Below are 20,770 nucleotides of genomic sequence, written 5' to 3'. Positions count from 1 at the left end.
TACTGACACCAGCACAGTGTGAAGCACAAAAACTCCCAGAGTGTCCAAAACTAGCACAAAGTGACAACGTTTTTTTCTCCCCCCCCATTTAAATCAACACATCAACCTCCATCTCAGATAAACTGGAAGGTTTGTTTAAACAGTGATATGTGTCATGACATACACGTTAAGTAGAAAAATATACTAAGAAAGTTTATGTAAAGCTTTCATAGAAAACATTTGCTGACATGAGTAAGATTTGGCCAAATAGAAATGCATTACACTTAAAGCAGGATGAGGGGAGGGAGGGGATGCAAGGTTACATTTATATGCATTATTTTTGTGGTCCGAATTTCCCTCCTGGCTTCTCGTCCTGCTTTTCACTCAGCTGCACGTTCAGATGATTCACTCGGGAGTCCGCTATCATCGTCGCTGTCCCCAATACGATTCAGGTTATGTCGCAGAGTGTGAGACACGTCTCCACGCCTTAAGAAAAAGGAAAAACCATTAAAACACAAGTGTAGCACTTTTGGATTTTGGGCATCCTTCACTTTGTACTTTAGTCCTGATTGCCTCAAGCTTTAAGAAAATCCTCAATTGTACACTTTCCCATAATGCATAACGTAGCAGGCTTCCTTTAAATGACATTCTGTAAATTCAGCTGCTTTTGACGGCTTTTAATTCTTTACCCCTTAAAGAACTGAGCGGTCTGTGTCATATTTCAGGACTTGCAGAACACAACTGGGTTTGCATCAGAAGTTAGTGAGGGTGGTCTCTGCCTATTCAGCTACCCTTGTAAAACCTAGGAAACTATTCTAATGGGCCTTTTTACTAATCTATACTGAGGTGTCAAAACTCATCATTAAGTGTTCAGCAAGGTCGTCAAATGTCGCCTCAATGGGGCGAGCGCTGCTCAGCTGTTAACCCGAACACACTGTCATTACTAACCATTTGTTTTAAACAGTCCAGGAGAATTTTGTGTGACACATCTCATATCCTGGACTTGTTCTGACACTCTGCATATTGCAAGTTTAAAGTTTCAAGGTTCTTAATAGCAGCCTACAGGATGGTGGACATCGAGTTAGTGCAGCAGCCATGCCTACAATTAATGTAGATTTTGTGCTTTGAATGCACGTGGTCATTATAATGTCTGTACTGTCGGCAACATGGAATATAAAACAAATTTCCTTTTTGGAAACAAAAGAATTTTCATGTAAAAAAACAAAACAAAACAAAAAACATGAGTTCCCCGACAAATGCCACTACCTAAGCTTGCTCTTCAGAGAGGAGACCTCACGGTTCATCGAGTCTGCTGACTCAGTTGCATCATCCAGCTCCCTCTGCAGCTTCCTGCGGTAGGCATTGGCTCTTGTCAACTCCTCCTCCGATTCCTCTAGCTGACGTTTCAGCTGACGCATTCGGCTATTTGCCTTTTCAGCCTGCGGAGAACAGTCAGTGTGGGAACAAGCACATTAGCAAGGAATCAGGCTTAAATATCAGGATGTCTTAGTCCTTGAATAACTTTGAAATTACAAGTAAAGCGTGATTGGGTTAACCTGATCTTTGTACTGATCCATGTTGCGCCTCTCGTCTTCAATCTGTACCAGCACCTCTTTCAGCTTCTTCTCTGTGCGTCTCGTCAGCCTGGAGGCCTGCTGACGCTCCCTGCAGTAAACGAGAGATATGTTGCAGTAGGAAAGCCAATGCAGTATATAAAACAAACTGTCCATTTCATCGCCCCTCACTTTGACTCTGTGTCGAGCTGTTCTTCCAACTGGGCAATCTTGGCCTCTAGGCTGGTGATGGTGAACTTGTACTTGGACTTGATGGTTCCTTCAAGCTCCTGCAGCTTCAGTTTCAGCTCCTTGTTCTGGCGATCCAGCTGTGAGCGAGCGCCCTCCAGCTGCTGGGAGTTGCTGCGCTCTGTGCTCACGTCTGAGGTCAGCTGATCGACCTTGTGTCAGACACACAGGAGAGTTACCGTACTGCTGATAACCACATGCCATATTCTGTAACCAATCCAGTGCCTTCATAGTTAAAGTTAGATGCAATTCAACAATTCAAACTCAGTTTTTCTAAACACTTTACAGATGAATAAACTTGCATAACAACCAACTTTTCACAACAACTGCAAAATTACCAACCAGGTTAGGCAGGTTTTAAAATGTTGAGGTAAACGCTGGAGTTTCGTGAATGTTGTGGAGTCTTTCATAAACTGTTCATGTTGGGTCTCAGTCTGTGGACATTGTGGAGAACTAAAAATACCTTTGAGTATACATAGACAAACTGGACTGGGTTAAAAACACCACTGCACTTTACAGGAAAGGCCAGCATCTTTATTTTTTGGGGCGGCTGAGGTCCTTCAACATCTGTTGGAAATGCTCCGGATTTTTTACGAGTCAGCTGTGGTCAATGCTGTTGCATGCTGGGGGAGCAGGTTGAGGGTCACAGATGCCAACAGACTCAATAAAGTGACCAAAAAGGCCAGTAATATTATAGGGATGGAGCTGGACTCCCTCGGGGTGGTGTCTGAGAGGCGGATGTTGTCCAAGATAAGACAATGCTGAATACCTCCCACCCACTCTATGACGCGCTGGCTAATCACAGGAGCACGTTCAGCGAGAGACTGAGATTACAAAGAGCCCCACTGAACGACACAGGACATCATTCCTGCCTGTAGCCATCTCCCTGTAAGACTCCTCCATCTAACACACTGCAATAGTTACACCCTTTTGGCACACACTCTACAGTAAAGTAGCAAATGACAAAGTTCACAGGTTAGAGTCAAATGTCATACATTCTGCCTCTAATATTCTTGATATTTATTTATAATCACCTCTGTAAATTCTTGATGTTTATAATTAAGTGATTTGTATATATTAGTGCTGTTCTTAACATATTGAATTGTTTAAATATAGTTTAGTCTGTCACTGTTACCATCTTGGAGCAACTGTAACCCACAATTTTCTTCGGGATTAATAAAGTATTCTGATGATTGATATTGTGGCAGACTCATGAAAGGCAACCCCCCCCTTTTTTTTTTTTAAACCGGTTTTATGTATTCTTAAACCTACTCAACTAAAGTGTTCACTTTATTTCTGTGATAACTGATGACCAATAGAAACACTTAACATTAAATATTTGCCCTACTTATAAAATAAGATGTTAACAATCAACAGGTGTCTACCTGCTGTGTGCTTCTCCTCAGGCGATCATTGACCATTTCAGTGTTGAGCTGTTCCTCCTCGAGTTCCCCTTCGAGCTCGGCTATACGAGCCTCCAGCCTTCGCTTCTCATCAGTCAGCTGAGAACTGCAAACAAATGAGGAAGAGAGAAGGTGACGCTTAATGTGATAGTGTCCCGAGAGAAACGTGTAGCCTGTGCAGGCATAAGTAAGATTCAAAGTTGTTCCTGAAATCTGAGTTTCCATATTTAATTTTACCATTCGTGATCACACACACACACACACACACACACACACACACACACACACGCCAGTATTTCATTCATACATCTTGGTGTTGTTGCCGTTCAGCTCATCCTGGAGCTCATCCCTCTCGGTCTGAGCCTGTCTCTTGAGTTTTTCTGCAGCGGACAGTTCCTGGAGGAAATATTAGGCACAAGTGAAACATACTACAGAGTTACATGTAAACAGTAAGATTGCAACACATTGAAAATGTTCTCAGAGTCATCATTTGCATTAAATGAAGACCCATTCTAGAGTTCTGACTCCAGAAAAGCAGACTGGGATACATAAAGTCATCACTGAGGAAGCTTTGCAAGAAGCGTCTAGCTCTTAAATATCAGTTATGTTGGCTAATTTTCTCACACAGTTACATCACTCTGTAATCGCCATTTCATCTCCATACCTCCTGGGAGTGCAGCATAGACGCCTCCAAGGTCTTGAGCTTCTTCTCACTCTCTTTGGCTTCATTGACAGCTTCATCTCTGGACAAACGAAGCTCATCCAGCTCTCTCATTATATCTTTCATTTGGGCCTGGAGTGTGGACATGAAATGTATTTAAGGTGAACCTTTAAATACAGGCTGTCAGCTCATTTTACAAAAAATTTAAAACTATGACAATGGGTGGTAATTGGTTTTATGGCATCTGTAAGTGTATAATAGTCTAATTTTAGAGTGACAAGTCTCTGTATTACATTCTGTGTTGTGTTTATGGATGCATGCTTGCATATTTTACCTGGAGTTTTTTCAGCTGTTTGAGGGCGTCATCGCGTCCCTTGTTGGCAGCATCGATCTGGGCTTCGAGGTCGGCCAGGTCCGTCTCCAGTTTCTTCTTAGATGAGAGGGCTAGAGCGCGCTGCCTGCGCTCATCCTCCAGCTCAACCTCCATCTCTCGCACCTTCGAGGTTAAAACGGGTAAGAAAGAAATCATGGCACAGCCAAATATTATATATCTGGAAAGTAATTATTTTGTGACGTGTTGGGGGAGCTAAGAGAGTTCTCCCATCATGCCTTGGGACATGTGCTGCTGTTTAGATGCAGTACCATAAGTGAGTTCGGTTAAGCTGTTTTGTGTAGCACAAGCAAGTGTTTAATAAGGAGCTCCCCCTACCAGCTTGGGGGTCAAACAGCGAGCTCAATCCCTGTGTGGTGCTTTCTTGTAAAGATTCCTCTGCTTGCCATAATATGTTTGTAAATTCTCTGTGGAACCTGTTTAACAAGCTGCTTCCTCCTCTCTTCTCCCTGCTCGTCTCTGGCCTGCAGGTCTCGCTCAAACTGGGTCTTCATGGCCTGCAGGTTGACCTCCAGACGTAGCTTGGCATCTTCTGTGAGCTGCAGCTCATCCTCGAGCTCCTCCAGCTGGATTTTCATCTCCTCCAGCTGCTGCTCCATGGCACGCTTGGATTTCTCCAGGTCATGAACCTGAAGGTGAGCAGTTTGCATTGATAAACAGATTTTGAGTAAAGTGTTGCTCATGACCAACTTCTGCTGGGACAAGTAAAGGACGCCGGCACAGTCTTACATTCTTGCCGACGTCGTCTTTGGACGAGACCAAGTCTTCCATCTCAGCTTTGAACTGTTTGTTGGTTCGGTCCAACTCGTCCTTCAGGGTCGTCATGGTCTCCAGCTCACGAGCCAGATTCAGTGCTCGTGTCTCCTTCTCTCTGGCTTCAGCCTCAGCCTTGTCGCGTTCCTCAGCGTACCGAGTAGAAATACTTTTTTCCTCTGCCAGCATCTAACAGGAGAAGAACAGCAGAAATAAAATGCTTCATTTGTGAAGCAAAAGATCCACTTTCTTCTTCAACTCAAGTGGCTGAGAAATCAGGTTACTCTACCACACCCGTAATATTTTAAAATCGATTATGTGTGAGAGGTACATGACTTTTTGTCAACGTCTCGGTTCTTTACTTTCTCCGTTACTGTGTTGAGCAAACAATCCTTCATACAAAACAACAATCTGACTTTATATGCATATTAAAGAAAGAAATATAACCACTAATCACATCTCACTAGGACAGTAGGAAACAGTCTGCTCTTATGGCCCTTTGATACCTGATCAAACTTTTTCTGCTTTTTCTCCAGGTTGGACACGATCTGCCTCAGATGGTCCTGGTCCACCATGAGGTCATCCAGCTCCTGCTGTAAACGGGTTTTTGTCTTGTCCAGTTTGTCATATGCTGCCGTCTTTTCCTCCAGCTGCAGTGTCATGCTCTCCAACTCCCGCTGGATTTTCTTGCGGTTCTCCTCGGCCCCCTCGAACGACGAGGCCTCGTGTTCCAGCTTCTTCTTCATGTCCGCCAACTGAGGCGGGGGAAAAAGAAACATTTGTAGACGTTCTTGATCTGTGGTAACTGAATCAAGGTTACAGCAGAGGAGAAGATCTCTATTGGCTGCTGTGTTGTATTGCATTGTGGACCGACCTGGGTCTGCAGAGTGGAAACCTGCTTCTCCACGTTCTTCTTGTTTTCCTCCCCCTCCTCCAGCATCTCCCGCAGGCTGTTCTGCTCCTCCTCCAGCTGCCTCAGGCGTGTGGAGAGGGAGAGCTTCTGACGAGTCTCCTCTTGAAGCAGCTCCTGTTCAGTGAAGGAAATAGAATATAATCCAAAAAGTACAATAACTTATTACTGGTTTGCTCAGGACTTCAACCAGTGATGTCCACCCTGAATTACTTTTATTAAAAATATTTTTCTTTATACAAAAAAGTAACATGAAATTATTATTTCTGCATTTTCTGTCCTTGAATATAATATGTGTAGCCAAGTTTTATAGCATATAAACTAAAAAAAATAAACCCTTTTCATTAGAAGTAATAATGAATTTTGGCATTTTCACCTGTGCATCCTGCAGCTGAGACTCCACTGAAGAAAGGTCCTTGCTGGATTTGATGTTCTTGCCCTCTGCTGCACTCAAAAGGCTGTTTGCATTGTCCAACTCTGACTAGATATGATGAAAGAAGGAGGAAAAAAAAAAAAAAAAGAAGTCCATTAAATAACAATTCACTTGCAGCTACATCCTCCTCCTGTACAAGCAGTTAAATCAACCTTCTACCCCTTAAATCACCCCTGCCAGATGACTAGTCATACCTGCATCTTTGTTATCTTGTCGGCGAGCTCCTTCCGCTGGCGCTCACTTTCTCCATGTTTGACCTGCAGTTCTTGAACCTGGGTTTCGGCCTTCTTGCGACGGTTTTCCGAGTCCCCCTTACCTTGAGTCAGAGTCTTCAGCTCGATCTGCAGCTCATTCAACTCGCTCTCCAGGGCATGCTTCGTTTTCTCCACTGATGCTTTGTTCTGCAGGAGCAACAAACATCATTTTTATTTTTTTATTTTTTTTTTTTAAGATGACTGCTGACACCTCCATCTTCTGACCAGTTTTTAAATAACCTTTTTGGCCTGCTCCAGCTGTTCGTTGAGCTCATCGAATGCCTGACTGTGTTTTTGCCTCATATCGGCCATCTGCTGCTCATGAGCCTTGGCCTCATCCTCGAGTGTCTTCTTCAGCTGGGCAACCTCACTTTCACGCTTGCTCCTGCATGGACAGGAGGAGGAAATAAATGACCAGGAGCACAAATCTCAAACAGTTCGTTTACATTCAGTAACTGATGAAGGGCTATCTTAGTCTTGAATCTCCTAACATACAGACTTGTATTGTTCAAGTAAACATAAACAGACTTAAGGTCCAGAACTTGAAAGGAATCGGTCATCTCATTTTCCAATAAATTGTTGGGTCACATCTATGCAAGCCTGACTGTCACCTCAGCTCCTGCTGTGCTGCAGTGGTATCCAAAGTGTCCTCCAGCTCAGTCTTGAGTGCCTCCAGCTCCTCTCCGAGGTCTCGCCGTTGTTTCTCAGACTTGGACCGTGCCTGCCTCTCCATCTCCAGGTCCTCCTGGAGCTCTGAGATCTGGGCCTCAAGCTCTCTTATCTTCTTCTGGGCCGTGTTCTTGGCTGCAGATTCTTCCTCAATCCTGGCGGTTAGGCAGAAAGAGTTAATAAAACAAAGCCAGTCTTCCTTTTGTTAGTTAGGGTTAGGGTAACCCTACCCTAAATGAAGTAAGTATTGGACTAACCTAGCAAGTGCAGCCAGGAGTTCCTCCTCTTTTTTGGCCAGCTGAGCTCTGAGTTCAGCAATCTGGGCCTGCAGGTCTGCAATCTGGTCATGGAGCTCAGTCGAGTCTCCCTCAAGTTTACGTCGGTTCTTCTCCAACTCCTGGCGCACCTTCTCCTCTTTTCTCAGACGTTCTGCATTAAGAAGAAAAAAATAAAGTAGGAAAAACTGCAATCGACTCACAGTAGATTCAAAAACAACCTCAATGATAAACACTTGCCCTCCAAATCTGTGATCATGGCTTCATGTTTATTCTTGAGTTTCTGCAAGCTTTTGGACTTCTCTTCCTCCTCAGCAAGGTTTGTGGTGAACTCGGAAACCCTCTCCTCCAGCAGTTTTTTCTCCTGAGGTAAAAATGTATAAAACATATGAACATTTAAATTGTTGTTATTCTGCTGGAATATTTCAGGGTTAAAGAAATATTCTTTGTATTGTGAAATCATCAGTATGGGGATGTTAGCATGATGTACAACACCTTGTTAAGCTTGTTGTTCTGGTCATCCAGCACCATCATGCCCTCCTCGAGTTTCTTCAGCTTGGCATCTGTAGTCACTTTCTCCATCTGGAGCTTCTGCCTGGCTGCTTCCTCCTCATCCAGCTGCTGTTCAAGCTCCTGTATGAACCAATAAATACAAATAAATGATATTAATAACCTTTCCAAAAGAACATTTTGATTTCTCTTAAAGCCCGTCGCCAGGACGTTACAGACCGTGATGTTCTGCTGCATCTTTTTTCTCTCATTTTGCATCTGAACGACCCTCTCCTCCTCTTCCTCCAGGCGAGACTCCATGTCGTGGAGGATTTCCTCCAGCTCCTGCTTCTTGATGGTCAGACGGGATCGCACCTCCTCAGCCTCGGCACAGAGGTCCGTCTCAGCCTGAAGCTGCTCTTGAAGAGCCGATTTCTCTGCATTCAGCTACCAGAGGAGAACAAAGGTTAAATCTCCAAGCTTCAGAAGACTTCTCATTGTGACATGTGTGTTATGAATTTTTTTTATGTTCTCAGTTTAAACTTTGCCACATTCACACAAGAGAAAATTTAACTGATCAAAAAGGTTAATATGTGATTCTTACCTGTTGCTGCTTGGCCTCATATTCTTTGATCAGCTCCTCAGCCTTCTCTTGTTTCTCCTTCACCTTAATCAGCTCCTCTTCCTTGGCCAGCATCTCCTCCTCCTGCCGACTCACCTGCAGCAGAGGCTTCACCTGGAGGAGGGGAGAAGGGAAAAAAAAAAAAAAAAAAAAAGTGGTTAAATGGCACTCAAGAGAAACTGAAAGCAAAAAGAGTGAACATACCAACACTAAAATAACAAAACCTGATTGGAGACAGTTTGGCAAGTTCAGGTAAACTCTTAAAACTAATTAACTAATTTAATTAATTAAACTTTAAGTTTTCTAAAATAATTAATGTCATTTGTCACACAAGGAGTGGCCTTGAAACCAATCAATCTGGTCTGCTTACGTTTGTCCCAAGTCATATCTCTAACCCCACCCATGAAAAAAAAAAAACAAAAAAAACAAAACCCAATATTCGTCTGTTACCTTGGTGAAAAGTCTCCACCACTGCCAGTTCCTTAGTTTGAGATAGGCGGCACAGTTTCGCTGGATAACCCTCATGGCTGTCAGCTGCTGCTGCCTCTTGGTGAACGCTCTATAATTAGAATAACAAATAAAGATTACCCTGCAGACCAGATTATGAGAACTGAGTAAGAAATCACAGCATGCTCCAATGTTGCCCATGTGCAAAGGTGCTAGCTGAAATAAAATAAAATAGCTGATGTCTCATACTTGCGGGCCACATATCCTCTGCACCAGGCCTGGAAGCTGATGATCACATCAGTGATCTTTATGTCCCTCTCCTCCTCCAGGTGGGCCAGGACTCCAGCCCTGAAGAACACTTTGCTCTGACCGATGCGGAACAGGTTTGAGTCGAGCTCCAGGGCTTTGATCTGACAAGCAGAACAGGGAAGTGTTTCAGTGAAACAAAACAAGACTTGTGATGAGTCCTCTTGCTCTTATGATAAATTGAAAGCTTCTACAGCTGATCTATTGATTGTGTTGTTCTTACCATGAGCACACAGGCTTGCTTGCCGTCCATAAATCCCTTTGGAATAGCGGTAGGAGTGAGGATTTCATACCTGGGAGAGAAGATCACCATTAAATCAATTAGCAGATAAAAAGGCTGACACTTTCAGGGTCAAAACTAATCTGTAAAATCAAATCCATGTAATGGAACAAATAGGCTGTTTTTTCTGTCCTTTCCTGTTTGGAAACCCCCCCCCAAAATAAAGTGTACACAACAAAGTGTTGTGTACTTGACGTGTTGAGTGTGCAGAACTAAATGGGACATCCTGAACACTTCTGATTAAAATCGAATGTAGATCATTTATTTTCAAGTTTGTGACCTACGTATGTTGTGAGACTGGTTCAGTTTGTTTATTTGCAAGAAAACTAAGAATAAGGATTTGTATGTAGATTTGACCAGATGTGTGGTTTGCTCTAGTTTACATTTTTAGTTTTTGCACTGCAAGATAAATTAATATAACCATTTCCTAAAGGGGAGATATTTTCCCCAATTGCACATTAAATAAATAAAAATCAAGTTGTTGCCTCAAGTTAATGAGAAAATAATTTGGAGATTATTTAGCATTCGGACTGCTGTTGTTCTACTTAGACACTGAGGTGGTTTAATTAGGATATCAACATTTACAGCATTTAAAGAATGAATACAATTTAAATAACAGCCCATCATTCTTGTATGAAATGCCCTCATGGGAGAGTTTATTTAGCAGTGGGGAAAAAATGAGCCTAAACCTCTTATATAAATGTATAAAAAAAATTAAAAAAAAGATGACAGAAAAAACAAAAAACAACAACAAAAAAAAAAAAAACCACAATCTGCTGTTTTGGGTTTGTTTTTTTTGTAAAAAACAAAAAAAACAAACAAAAAACCTACCTCTGTCTGAACTCCTGGAAGACGATGCGGTTGGGGAAGCCCTGTCTGCAGATCCGAATCCCCTCCAAGACTCCGTTACACCTGAGCTGGTCCAGAACCAGGTGAGCTTCCAGTTTCCCAGCCTGGAGGAAGAAACGATTGAAAAGATGGATTCATGTGTTCCGTCTATTAATCCTAGAAATGCTGTCAGTTTCACGGTTCAGATAAACAGGCTCAAGTTGGCAGATGCACATGATCAGTTTTAATCACGACACGTGACTGATGCAACAGTCTATCTGCACCTGCAGTGCTGAGAAATTCATCGAGTGTGGCATCAGTTTGTTTATTCAGTACCTTCTTCTCGTGGTTCGGGATGATGCAGCGGACAAAATTGGGGTTGGTGTTTCTAAGGGTGGTCATGAGGTTAGTCAGCTGCTCCTTGTAAAGCTGACCCACGGTGCGGAACATACCCTTTCGAGTTTTGAACGCACCCTGCGCAGAGTCCGACATTCCTGCCACCTTATCCAGGCCGACGATACGATCCACTGTTAAGATGCACAGAGCACAACTGAGTTCAGCTGTGTTGATCATTGTGTGACTTGGCTCTTAATGGTGCTGACACTAGTGAATCTAAATTTTTATGCCTCACACTCAAAGAACTGGGCCTCTTGGATACACAGATAAAGTCAGTCACATGACCTACCATCTCTCCACAAGTCAGAGGTAAACTTGTCTGTAGACTGGTTGAGCAAAGTGGCCACACACTCATTCAGAGGATCCATGTTCTTCATCAGCCATGCGTTTGCCTTGTAGTCCACCTGCAGGAGACGGATGTAAAACACAGGATGATCAGCAACCTCGGCCTTATTTTTAAGTTTGTGCTTCAAATGCCCCATTTTATATAGAACCTGATGCTTTGCTGCAATGAATAAATCATGCACCTGGTAAACGTGTTTTTGTATTCCGCGACCCTGAACTGGATAAGCGGTTCAGAAAATACACTGATGGATGAATGCTGTGTGGGCTGTCATTTTGCTGCCATCTAGTGGCACGTAGAAAGTACATTACTCAAGTTGTGACCTTAATATTTTTCCGTTTTATTTATAAATCCCCAAGTTACAGTTGCCTAAAGGTGCTTTGTGTTGCAACAGGAAAAAAAATAAAATAAAAAAATTTTAAAAAAAAAAGCCAAATAATCAGATGATCTACGAGAAAACACTCTGCGACGGTGGGAAGGAAAAACTCCCTTTCAAAAACTGGAAGAAACATCAAAGTGACCGTCATCTGACTCAAATACAGCGTTAGAGTATCTGAAAATTACACTCATCATTTAAGAATAGCAAAGTAGTAAGGAGCCGGAAATACATGGACAAAGTAAACTTATAATACATCACTCCCAAAGTAGTTTGTATACTTGTGAGATAATACAGCAACAGTGATTTCAAGGCTTATTTACAGGTTCAGGAACAGAATTTATAAGATTTCAGTTACTACTACTAAAAATGTTGTTGTGTATCATTTATTTATTAAAATTAATACTAATTAAGACTAAATTAAAATGATTTCACATCTGACCTTTCCAGCATAGTGAATGATGCAGAAATCTGCATCATCCTTGAGTTTTTTGGGTTTCTGGAACTTGGGGTGTGAGCCCTGCTCCTGAGACACCTTCTCCACAAACGACTTGTCAGTGGCTTTGGGGAACCAGCACTCTTCATCCAGTAGGGCCAGGATACCAGGAGGACTGGCCTGTAACACACACACACACACACACACACAAACACACACACACACCTCAGAGGAATCCACTTAATCATGAAGTTTGGTTTCCATGCCACAATTATTGCACAACTGTTTGCTGTGAAGAACGTAAGCGGAAATTTCTGCAGAACACACGTAATTAATCAGAGGCGTCGCTCCAGGTTAAGACAGTTACTGCCGGAGGAGGAATGACAACTATAAGCTAACATACAGGTTTTTCAATGAGGTCGATGCAGGGCTGCAGGTCGAGGCCGAAGTCTATGAAGCTCCACTCGATGCCCTCCCTCTGGTACTCCTCCTGCTCCAGGATGAACATGGTGTGGTTGAAGAGCTGCTGCAGCTTCTCGTTGGTGTAGTTGATGCAGAGCTGCTCAAACGAGTTCAGCTGCAGGGGGAAAAAGGAAAAAAAGAAAAAAACCCCACAAAGGACAGAGTCGTTTCAGTAAATGGAAAATAAAACATTTTTCCCTTGTAGAAATAAACTGATTATTTTTTAAATAATTTACATTTATAATATTTATGCTGAAAAATCATGAGGTTACACAGTTTGAATTGCTAAACCTGGTGTAGTATAGAAGTATATACACAAGTTAAAGGGAGCAGCCGAAAGATTTAAGGCTCACCACTGCAGATCCTCTCCTACTCCCAACCCTCTGCATGTCCCTCCCTACATCCATGAAGCTTTTGTGTGGTCCTCCTCCTTTTCTCCTACCTGGCTGCTCCATCTTTAACATCCTTTTGTCCAGTATATTCACCATCCCTCATCTCTGTGTCCAAACCACTCAGCCTGGGCTCTCCCTCTCTGACGAACTCATTTGTAATCTTGACTGTTCTGCTCACCCCCGATGAAAATCTGAGCATCTTCAACTTGTAAACCTTCCCTTTCACTCTCACTGCTATCATGTTACAGAAGTTGATTGTCCCTTGTTTCGGCTGGTGGATCCCTGGTATTTAAACTCATGTGCTTGTATTATTTTGATTGAACTTTCCCTCTCCTCTCTGCAGGATGCAAAATCAAACAGACAATATTTAAGTCTAAATGTACCTCAAAGATCTCAAATCCAGCGATATCCAAGATACCAATGAAAGAGGCTCCCTGCCTCTTGGTCTTATCCAAGGCCTTATTGATTCTCATGACCAGCCAGCGGAACATCCTCTCGTAGGAGGCTTTGGCCAGAGCCTCGACTGCAAACTCGGCCTGCTCCTGAGTCTGGGCCTTCTGCACATAGTCCCTACCAACCTGGAGAAAGGAACAGGACACATGTGGATGAAATGTGTTCCTAAAATGACATGACACGACAACAATCACAGATTTTCAGACCTTGATTCTTGGAGACAAGATGGCTCGTGTGAAGTCGGTCACATTGATGCCGAGTAGGTGGCACACTTTCTGAGCAGCTGGGGGTGAAACATGGGTATCATATTGGAGCATGCAAAGGTTGATGCGTGAATGAAATGGCATGCAGCTGAAGGCACGCATAGAGGACAAGACGATGATGGTGTGTGTAAATGCGTATACCGGTGTCATCGGGCAAGGAGGCCTGGTCAGAGTTGCGCTCCTTTTTGAAAGTCATGTTCCCCAACTGCAGCACGGCAGACACCAGCTTCAACAGGCCTGACCAAGAAACAAAAGTCAATGTCAGCATGTCTGGTCACCTCGCAAATTAAAAACACCCAAAAGATATTCGGACTTATCTGGGAAATCAAAGGCATAACTAGAACGCAATTTTTAAACCCTGCGCTGTAACCTTACACATAACCTGACGTCCACCTCCCGAGACACATCAGGTCGACCCAGCCCGCAACAACTGAATGGTGTAGGAGTCCACGGTGTAAGGTTGTTCAGACTAAAATTAACCTTGAGTTGTATAAGTAGTATGTCTACTCTATACACGACTTAACCCAACTTCCCAAAGCTTTTCTAGCCTTTCCCAAGTTTGTGCAACAGCATCATGGTGATGTCACACCAAATCACATGCATTAAAGTCTTTTCTTGAACTTGTCACCCATCTTATTTAAACATAAAATAGCATTTCTTTGGAATTTAAAATAAATGCCTAAAAATGTGAGATTTGAGAAACAAAACAAAAAAACCCACAACACCACCACCAGGTAAGACGTGTGTGGAAAACCTTAAAAAGCATTATTAAAATCAATTAGTCACAAAATTAACTTGCAGACTAACCGATAGTTAAAATAAACAAAATTATAAGTACCAGTTATTTCTTCATCTGGGATGCTCATGATGTTAAAGGCCTCCATGGTTTCGGCGTACAGGTCTTTGTCCTGCTGTCCAGGAATGGTCACATGTCCGTTGGACAGGAAACGGTACTTGCTGTAATCCTCCAAACACAACTCCGCTGGATAATAACGAGAAGGAGAGACAGATTTATTCACCAAGTACTCTTCATTTTATTTCTGTAAAGCTGAAGATTTGGGCCTTGCATTGGCTCAACCGCAAACAGAGCTCTGCAGTCGCAGTGGCTGTAACGACGGAGTGAAGAAAAAGTGAAGCTCCATCATCGCGGCCCAAGTCGGCCATTTCTGATGCATTACTATGAGTTCTTCATAGATTGCAGTGATTAAAAATTTAAAGCACATGCAGCTGGCAGGGCTGGCACAGTGACTTGGCTCTGTGCAGCCTCTCATTACATTCAGAGAAAAGGGTTTCAGTGCTCACAGCGCAGCTTCTCCCCGGCTCCCGTCAGCATGTAGTAGAAGATGTGGAAGCCCCTCTCGTCTTTAGCTTGTCTCACAGCTCGAGACTTCTCCAAAAGATCTGACAATTCAATCAAGGACAAAACATCAAAAGGAAGAGCAGCAGCACAGCGTCATCTATAAGAAAAAAAAACAGTTCATGGTAAAGTGATTAATTTAATCTGTTTGGCACCTTTGAAGCCCTCAGATTTTATTCATCACTTTATCTGAACTTCAGTCCTTTTCTTACAGGAAGGCCAAATGTCCAGACTACTTTTAATGATGCATAAATCAGAACTTAACAGGTGCAAGGTTTGGCAAAGAGCAGAGACGCCTCCAGAATTTTTACATTTGTGAGGGTGGTCAGTGCCCCGCTTGGCTCACCGTCAATGCCGCCCCTGGGAAAGAGGTGTAAGAGTTCACGGGAACATTAGCTCTTTTTTTTCAGATTAGGCCAGAAGAAATCAAGTTTTAAAAGGATACAAGTTTCAATGTTGGCTCCAACGATGTAACCATTGACATCAAAGTTGATCCTGATGAATTTTCCCTGAAAAAGATTTTTTTATAAATCCACCACAAAAAGACATTAAGTCAATTTTCACCAAACTTTTATAAACTTTGTCTGAAAATAATCAACACATTTGGACCAAACAGCAGGAACTTCTACTCAGGCAGCATCTTTCACCAGTGTGAGATCCAAGGTGGACCATTTCCTGGTAGTTGTATAAACATGTAGATAACCTTTTGTAGCTCAGATTCTTTCAAAGTTGATATTTCTATTGTAAGTACTATTTAAGAAATACAACTACAAAAAACAAAACAAAAAGAAAACTACACTATTGGAGGGTTTTTTTTAATTATTTGTTTTGGTTATGCATGTTTATTTGGGGATTTGGTGTTTTGGAGGGAATAATTTTATCGGACAGAAATAAGTGTCTTTACTGCCCATGTGACAATAAAACTTTAAAAAAAAACAAAAAAAAAAAACTGATGTGCACCACATTTTTAAAAAAAAACAAAAAAAACAAAACGTGACTCTTAAATGTCAATGTGATTCTCCCAAAATGTGTCCTGAGTTTATGACTGAAAAGATTTAAAAACCCTGGTTGTGTCTACTGATTTCCCGGTCATCCGGGTTGCAGTAGTTTAAGTGCTTGAAATGAACGACGTTCACACATTACACTGTTTCAAAGGAGTGAATGAGGCCATCTAGGTCCACTGTGAATGAGCATCACTGAACAGCAGCTCTCAGATCTACGACGGAGTCTTGAAATCTCTTCCCCACTCACACCTTGGCTCATGTGACCCTTAATGACTTGAATGTTTACAGGGTGGGTGGATCAGCAACTCTCAGGACTTGGTATCTAACTTGCGTTAATTATCTGTGACTCTCCATCAGTTTTTAAAAACTGAAAAGACCTCCTGGATCAGAGGAGAAACATCTTTAAGAACTACAGACAGAAGTCCAGATGCCTTCATTTCAAGCACTTTTGCATTCATCCTAAGTGTCAAGTGTTGTTGCGTCACACATGCTAGGCAGAAAAAGTTGGTAGCTTTTGCTGTTTGAACCCTTTTCAAAGCTTGTTTTGAAAATTTAAAGAAAATAGAAAAAGAGCAGCTCTTACAAATCTTGAGGAGTTGTCATTCTTTACAGTCTTTGCGTTGCCAAAGGCCTCCAGGATCGGGTTTGCTTGCAGCAGCTGCTTCTCCAGTTCCCCCTGACAGAGAGAAGTCGGAGCCACAACACAGTTGGATTTAGTGGTTTAATGTGACACTCAGATGGACGCTGGTTAAGCAAGCGCAAGTTTAGACCACTTTTCCTGCAGCTCTGTGGCTAGCGAGTGGAAAACAAGTGTGCAGCAACTTATTTACTTTATTATAAACAATTGTGTCTGCACAATTAAAACAACACCCTCAGGAAAAGGCATTATTACACACACTCCTGCACACATTCCCACTGCACAGCAAGCCCGCTCAAGCACAAAATCCCTGTAAGATTTTCTGTCCATGCATGCACAAACAAGGGATCACAAGCAGCACACATGCAGGTTAGTCAAAAACCCCAAAAGGAAATGCAGGTAGATTCCAACAATCTGTATACAGTCACACAACAATGACAAATCGCAGCAACTGAGCAAACAGAGAGAGAGTTTAAAAAAAAAAAAAAAAAAAAAAAAACTGCTGCTGGGTGGAGTGGGAAATGTTTGTCTCGTTTCCCTTTATTTCCTCAAACCACAACAGATTCTTTAATGTGAATGAAATTTTTATTTTTGCAGTGTAGCCGTCTTTATCATTAGGCAAAAACTGAACCCAAATATAACGAGAATCAGTGAGAAAGTGCAGCACTGGAAGGAGCGAAAAGAAAAAGTTATTGGCCTTTGTGGATTAGGTTTTTTAAAATTTGCTTTAAGTTTTTGGAACAAATTGCTGAGTTGTTGATCATAAACATCTGGTTAATTAAAAATGTAATCAATAAAACTCAAATTTGTAAAATAATATTCAGTTGAAACCATCAGAGTGGCCTCGATTGGAAGTTACTAATCTTAATCTTATCATTTTACACCCTGTACACAGCCAACTATAAATACAAAATATGGAAAGTGCTGTTTTTAAATGGGAAGTTTTGTGCATTCCTGCTTGGTAAAATTGTGTTGTTATACAGCTGAAACTAAGATGAAATAACATGTTTTGTGGGTTTGCAGTTTCCACATGCTTTAAGTCTTTTTCCAAAGCTAACTGCTTGATCTTAATGAAGATACAAATGGTCTTTCCTCAGCCAGAAAGCACATTTTCCCAAGCTGCTCCTTTGAAGCCATTATAATGGTTAGTTTTGTGTAATCTTGAATGCATTTTCTTCAATGTGAAGAAAACAAAACTGGTTAGTAGAGAAAACTTAAGTGGACATTTATGAGGTCATAAATGAACTCACATGTGACAACACAGCAGAGCCCTGGAGAAAAAGTAGAAAAAAAAGAAAAGAAAGTTGAACATATTTGATGCCATCTTCAGTGCAAGTATTACATGACTGCAGAGGAAACCTGCTGTCACCTGGTGACTCAAGAAATGATTAATTAAGCAGCTCGTGTCCGGTCCTGCTGAATAACCTACATTTAACATGAGTAGTACATGAACACACACGTGCACAAACACATCTGCGTTCTGCTTCAGCTGGAGCCGCCGCAGAGGTGAGGCGGGCACGTCGAGGCCTGAAATAGGAATGCGGTCGCACACAGCTTCCTCGAGTAAATCACGTTAAACAGATGGACTAACAAGGAAATCTACTGATACTTGATGTCAGAAGAGGGGAGGGAGGACCAGGTAATTCAACGTTTGTGCAAAAGGAAGCGACGATGATTTACTAACCTGGTCTTTTTTGGACTTGAAGGATGAGGCGACATGAGCAAGATACTGAATGACTTTCTTGGTGTTTTCTGTTTTTCCTGCTCCTGACTCCCCACTGCAGCAGAGAGATTTACACACATGCATTATGATTAATTTAGAACTGATAACTGACGTAAAAGCAACAACAAGACAGAAAAATATCAATTTGCAGAAATTTAAGTAAATACTGATGCAGTTTGAGGTTAAAGTGATATATGATGGAAGTCTATGGATTTATATCAGCATAACCTTAAGGCATAAGACATTTATTTAATAAAAACTAAGCCAAAATGCAGAAGCAGTGTGTGAAAAACTAAAGCACACCTTTGCTGCTTGTACAGGAATTAAGATTGTAAGTAGCAGCCAGGTGCCGCTATTTAAATGCACTTTATTGACCGATCATCAGCGAGTGTTGATCGCCTCTGTAAAAGCAGAAGTTTCGAGGGTTTGCAGGTCTGACGCATTCAGATGCGAGTCATTGTGGTGACGACGAGGAAAGACATCAGCAGCGATTTTAGAGAATCAGATGCTGCTGCCTGTCAGCGTGGGGTTATACGGTCATTTCCAAACAAAGCATTCAAAACTGACAATCTTCCCAGGAGAGCCACTCCAAAGTCAGACCGCGCACCACTTGAAATATTAAAGTTCACAACAGTATAGTTAGAAAAAGACTGAACAAATACGGCTGTGTGGAAGGTCTGCCAGGAGAAAATAACATCTGTTGCAAAGTTACATCTGAACATGCAGTGTTCTTTGTCTTGTCAGCATCACATTGATGAAGACTCCAACATGACATACCACTACACACCTCATACAGATACCAAACCCGGTGTGGTGGTGTTTGCTTCAGACTTTAAGACAGCTGTGAATAAACTAATGCCCACAAACCCCAGTGACTGTGGGGTGGACTTTTCCACGCTCTGCTTCTGTGTGTCATGTGCTTTGTTTTATTTCACGAAGTCTTGACAGGTGCACCATCAACTGAGGTAATGACAGTGTTTTTATGGCCTTTGGAGTCTAGAACAATCAAATAATTTAGTCAAGTGTCTAATGGAAGACCTCCTTAAGCTTTACTACAGTGTTAGCATGAAGGAGGACACACTTCTAAAAACTGAGACATCAAATTTAAAAAAAGAAAAGAAAAAAAAAAGCTTAAAGTTTTGCTCTGAAAATGAAACTCCTAGACTAAATATTAGGCACTGGATATAATGCATGATGTCAAACTTTCCGCTACAAGGAAGAAAAAAAAAGAAAAAGAAAAAAAAAAGTAGCGCAAACAAAGGGGGGTGGGGGGGGGTGGGATGATGATTGTAATTTGTTTTTGCAAAAACATAAAAAAAAAATGAACAAAAAAAGAGAAAGACTTGCGTGCAGAGGATGGACTGATCTTCACGATCTGTAAAAGAGAAAGATGAGACTCCAGATCAGAAACTAAGGTGAAGTGTGTGACATTTTAAACATTTTTTCCTTAAGCATGCCAATAAATTTCTAATTACATCTTTGTACGGTACATCATTGACCTGATGGAGTATGGACGCGTTTAAAACTAATTTTACAGCTGCCTTACCCTGCATCATGCTCCTGTAGGCCGTGTCTGTGATGGCGTAGATGTGAGGGGGCATCTCGTGCCTCTTCTTGCCCTTGTACATGTTCACGATCTCCTCGCTGTAGATGGGCAGGTGTTTGTACGGGTTGATCACAACGCAGAAAAGGCCGGAGTACGTCTGCGCGAGAGACAACACGAGACCAATCAGTCGACGAGGAGCAGCAGCAACATCGATTTCAGGAAGATCGGCGACATTAAAATGCAACAAAAACAGATCCCTGCCCACTCACATAGATGAGCCCGGAGTAGTATCTCTCCTTGAGGTTGTGCAGCACAGAGGCCTCGTTCAGGCAGGTGAGCTCCGCCATGTCCTCCACCTTGTTGAATTTGGGTGGGTTCATCTTCTGAATGTCATCCTTGTTGAATTTCACCTGAGATTAACAGAAGCAGAGTCAGGCTTGCTGAACAAGGCTGGGACAGTAAAAAGTACACACTGCAACACAGGCTTGTTGATTCTTCAGTTTCACCTTCTTGCCAGAGTCCGTCAGCTCCACCATGCACTCGTCTCCCTTCTCCTCTTTGATGGAGCCGGCCTCAAAACCCATCTTCTCACTGGGGACCCACACCAGCTTCTTGGTGGCCCAGTCGGCCTGAGCCAGAGGGTCGGTCAGCGCACTGCGGTCCCCATACAGGAACTTGTCTGCATCAGTCATGGTAGCTTTTAAAAAACAAAACAAACAGAACAAGAGGATTTTAACAAATATCAAAACACTGTGACAGTCTGATCTTTCACATTTTACAGACAAGAGCACTGAAATTATTGGGGCAAAAAATAAATTAAAAAAATAACTTTCTGTGAGAATTAAAAATACCTCCTTACAGAGGGGTACGCACATTACTT

The 20,770-nt window shown here is 42.2% G+C and overlaps 1 protein-coding gene across 1 annotated transcript; it reads right to left on the bottom strand.

The window, feature by feature from the left end:
- Positions 1-359: 359 nt before the first annotated feature.
- LOC146630806 (myosin-9-like) lies at positions 360-20,582 on the bottom strand. The gene is made up of 42 exons (XM_085356115.1): positions 20,397-20,582; positions 20,160-20,300; positions 19,891-20,047; positions 19,692-19,719; positions 18,306-18,399; positions 17,872-17,892; positions 16,568-16,660; positions 15,426-15,489; positions 14,926-15,024; positions 14,462-14,605; positions 13,765-13,860; positions 13,567-13,643; positions 13,291-13,485; positions 12,457-12,630; positions 12,060-12,233; positions 11,188-11,302; positions 10,839-11,029; positions 10,506-10,627; positions 9,618-9,687; positions 9,338-9,498; positions 9,092-9,200; positions 8,624-8,755; positions 8,260-8,466; positions 8,026-8,163; positions 7,771-7,894; positions 7,513-7,684; positions 7,198-7,410; positions 6,827-6,971; positions 6,527-6,733; positions 6,276-6,380; positions 5,864-6,016; positions 5,496-5,744; positions 4,966-5,178; positions 4,653-4,865; positions 4,180-4,341; positions 3,849-3,977; positions 3,492-3,580; positions 3,167-3,290; positions 1,725-1,933; positions 1,536-1,644; positions 1,246-1,418; positions 360-465 (listed from the first exon to the last, which is right to left on the bottom strand). The coding sequence occupies exons 1-42, from the start codon at positions 20,580-20,582 to the stop codon at positions 360-362; spliced, it is 5,883 nt and encodes a 1,960-aa protein (XP_085212241.1).
- Between the last annotated feature and the right edge of the window lie 188 nt (positions 20,583-20,770).

The sequence above is a fragment of the Diplotaxodon limnothrissa genome, linkage group LG6, assembly GCF_057381915.1.
Source record: "Diplotaxodon limnothrissa isolate DT_005_m linkage group LG6, D_limnothrissa_male_GT1.1, whole genome shotgun sequence".
Classification (NCBI taxonomy): domain Eukaryota; kingdom Metazoa; phylum Chordata; class Actinopteri; order Cichliformes; family Cichlidae; genus Diplotaxodon; species Diplotaxodon limnothrissa.
The sequence above is the reverse complement of the archived record's forward strand: the minus strand, read 5'-3'. Positions and strand labels throughout refer to the sequence as shown.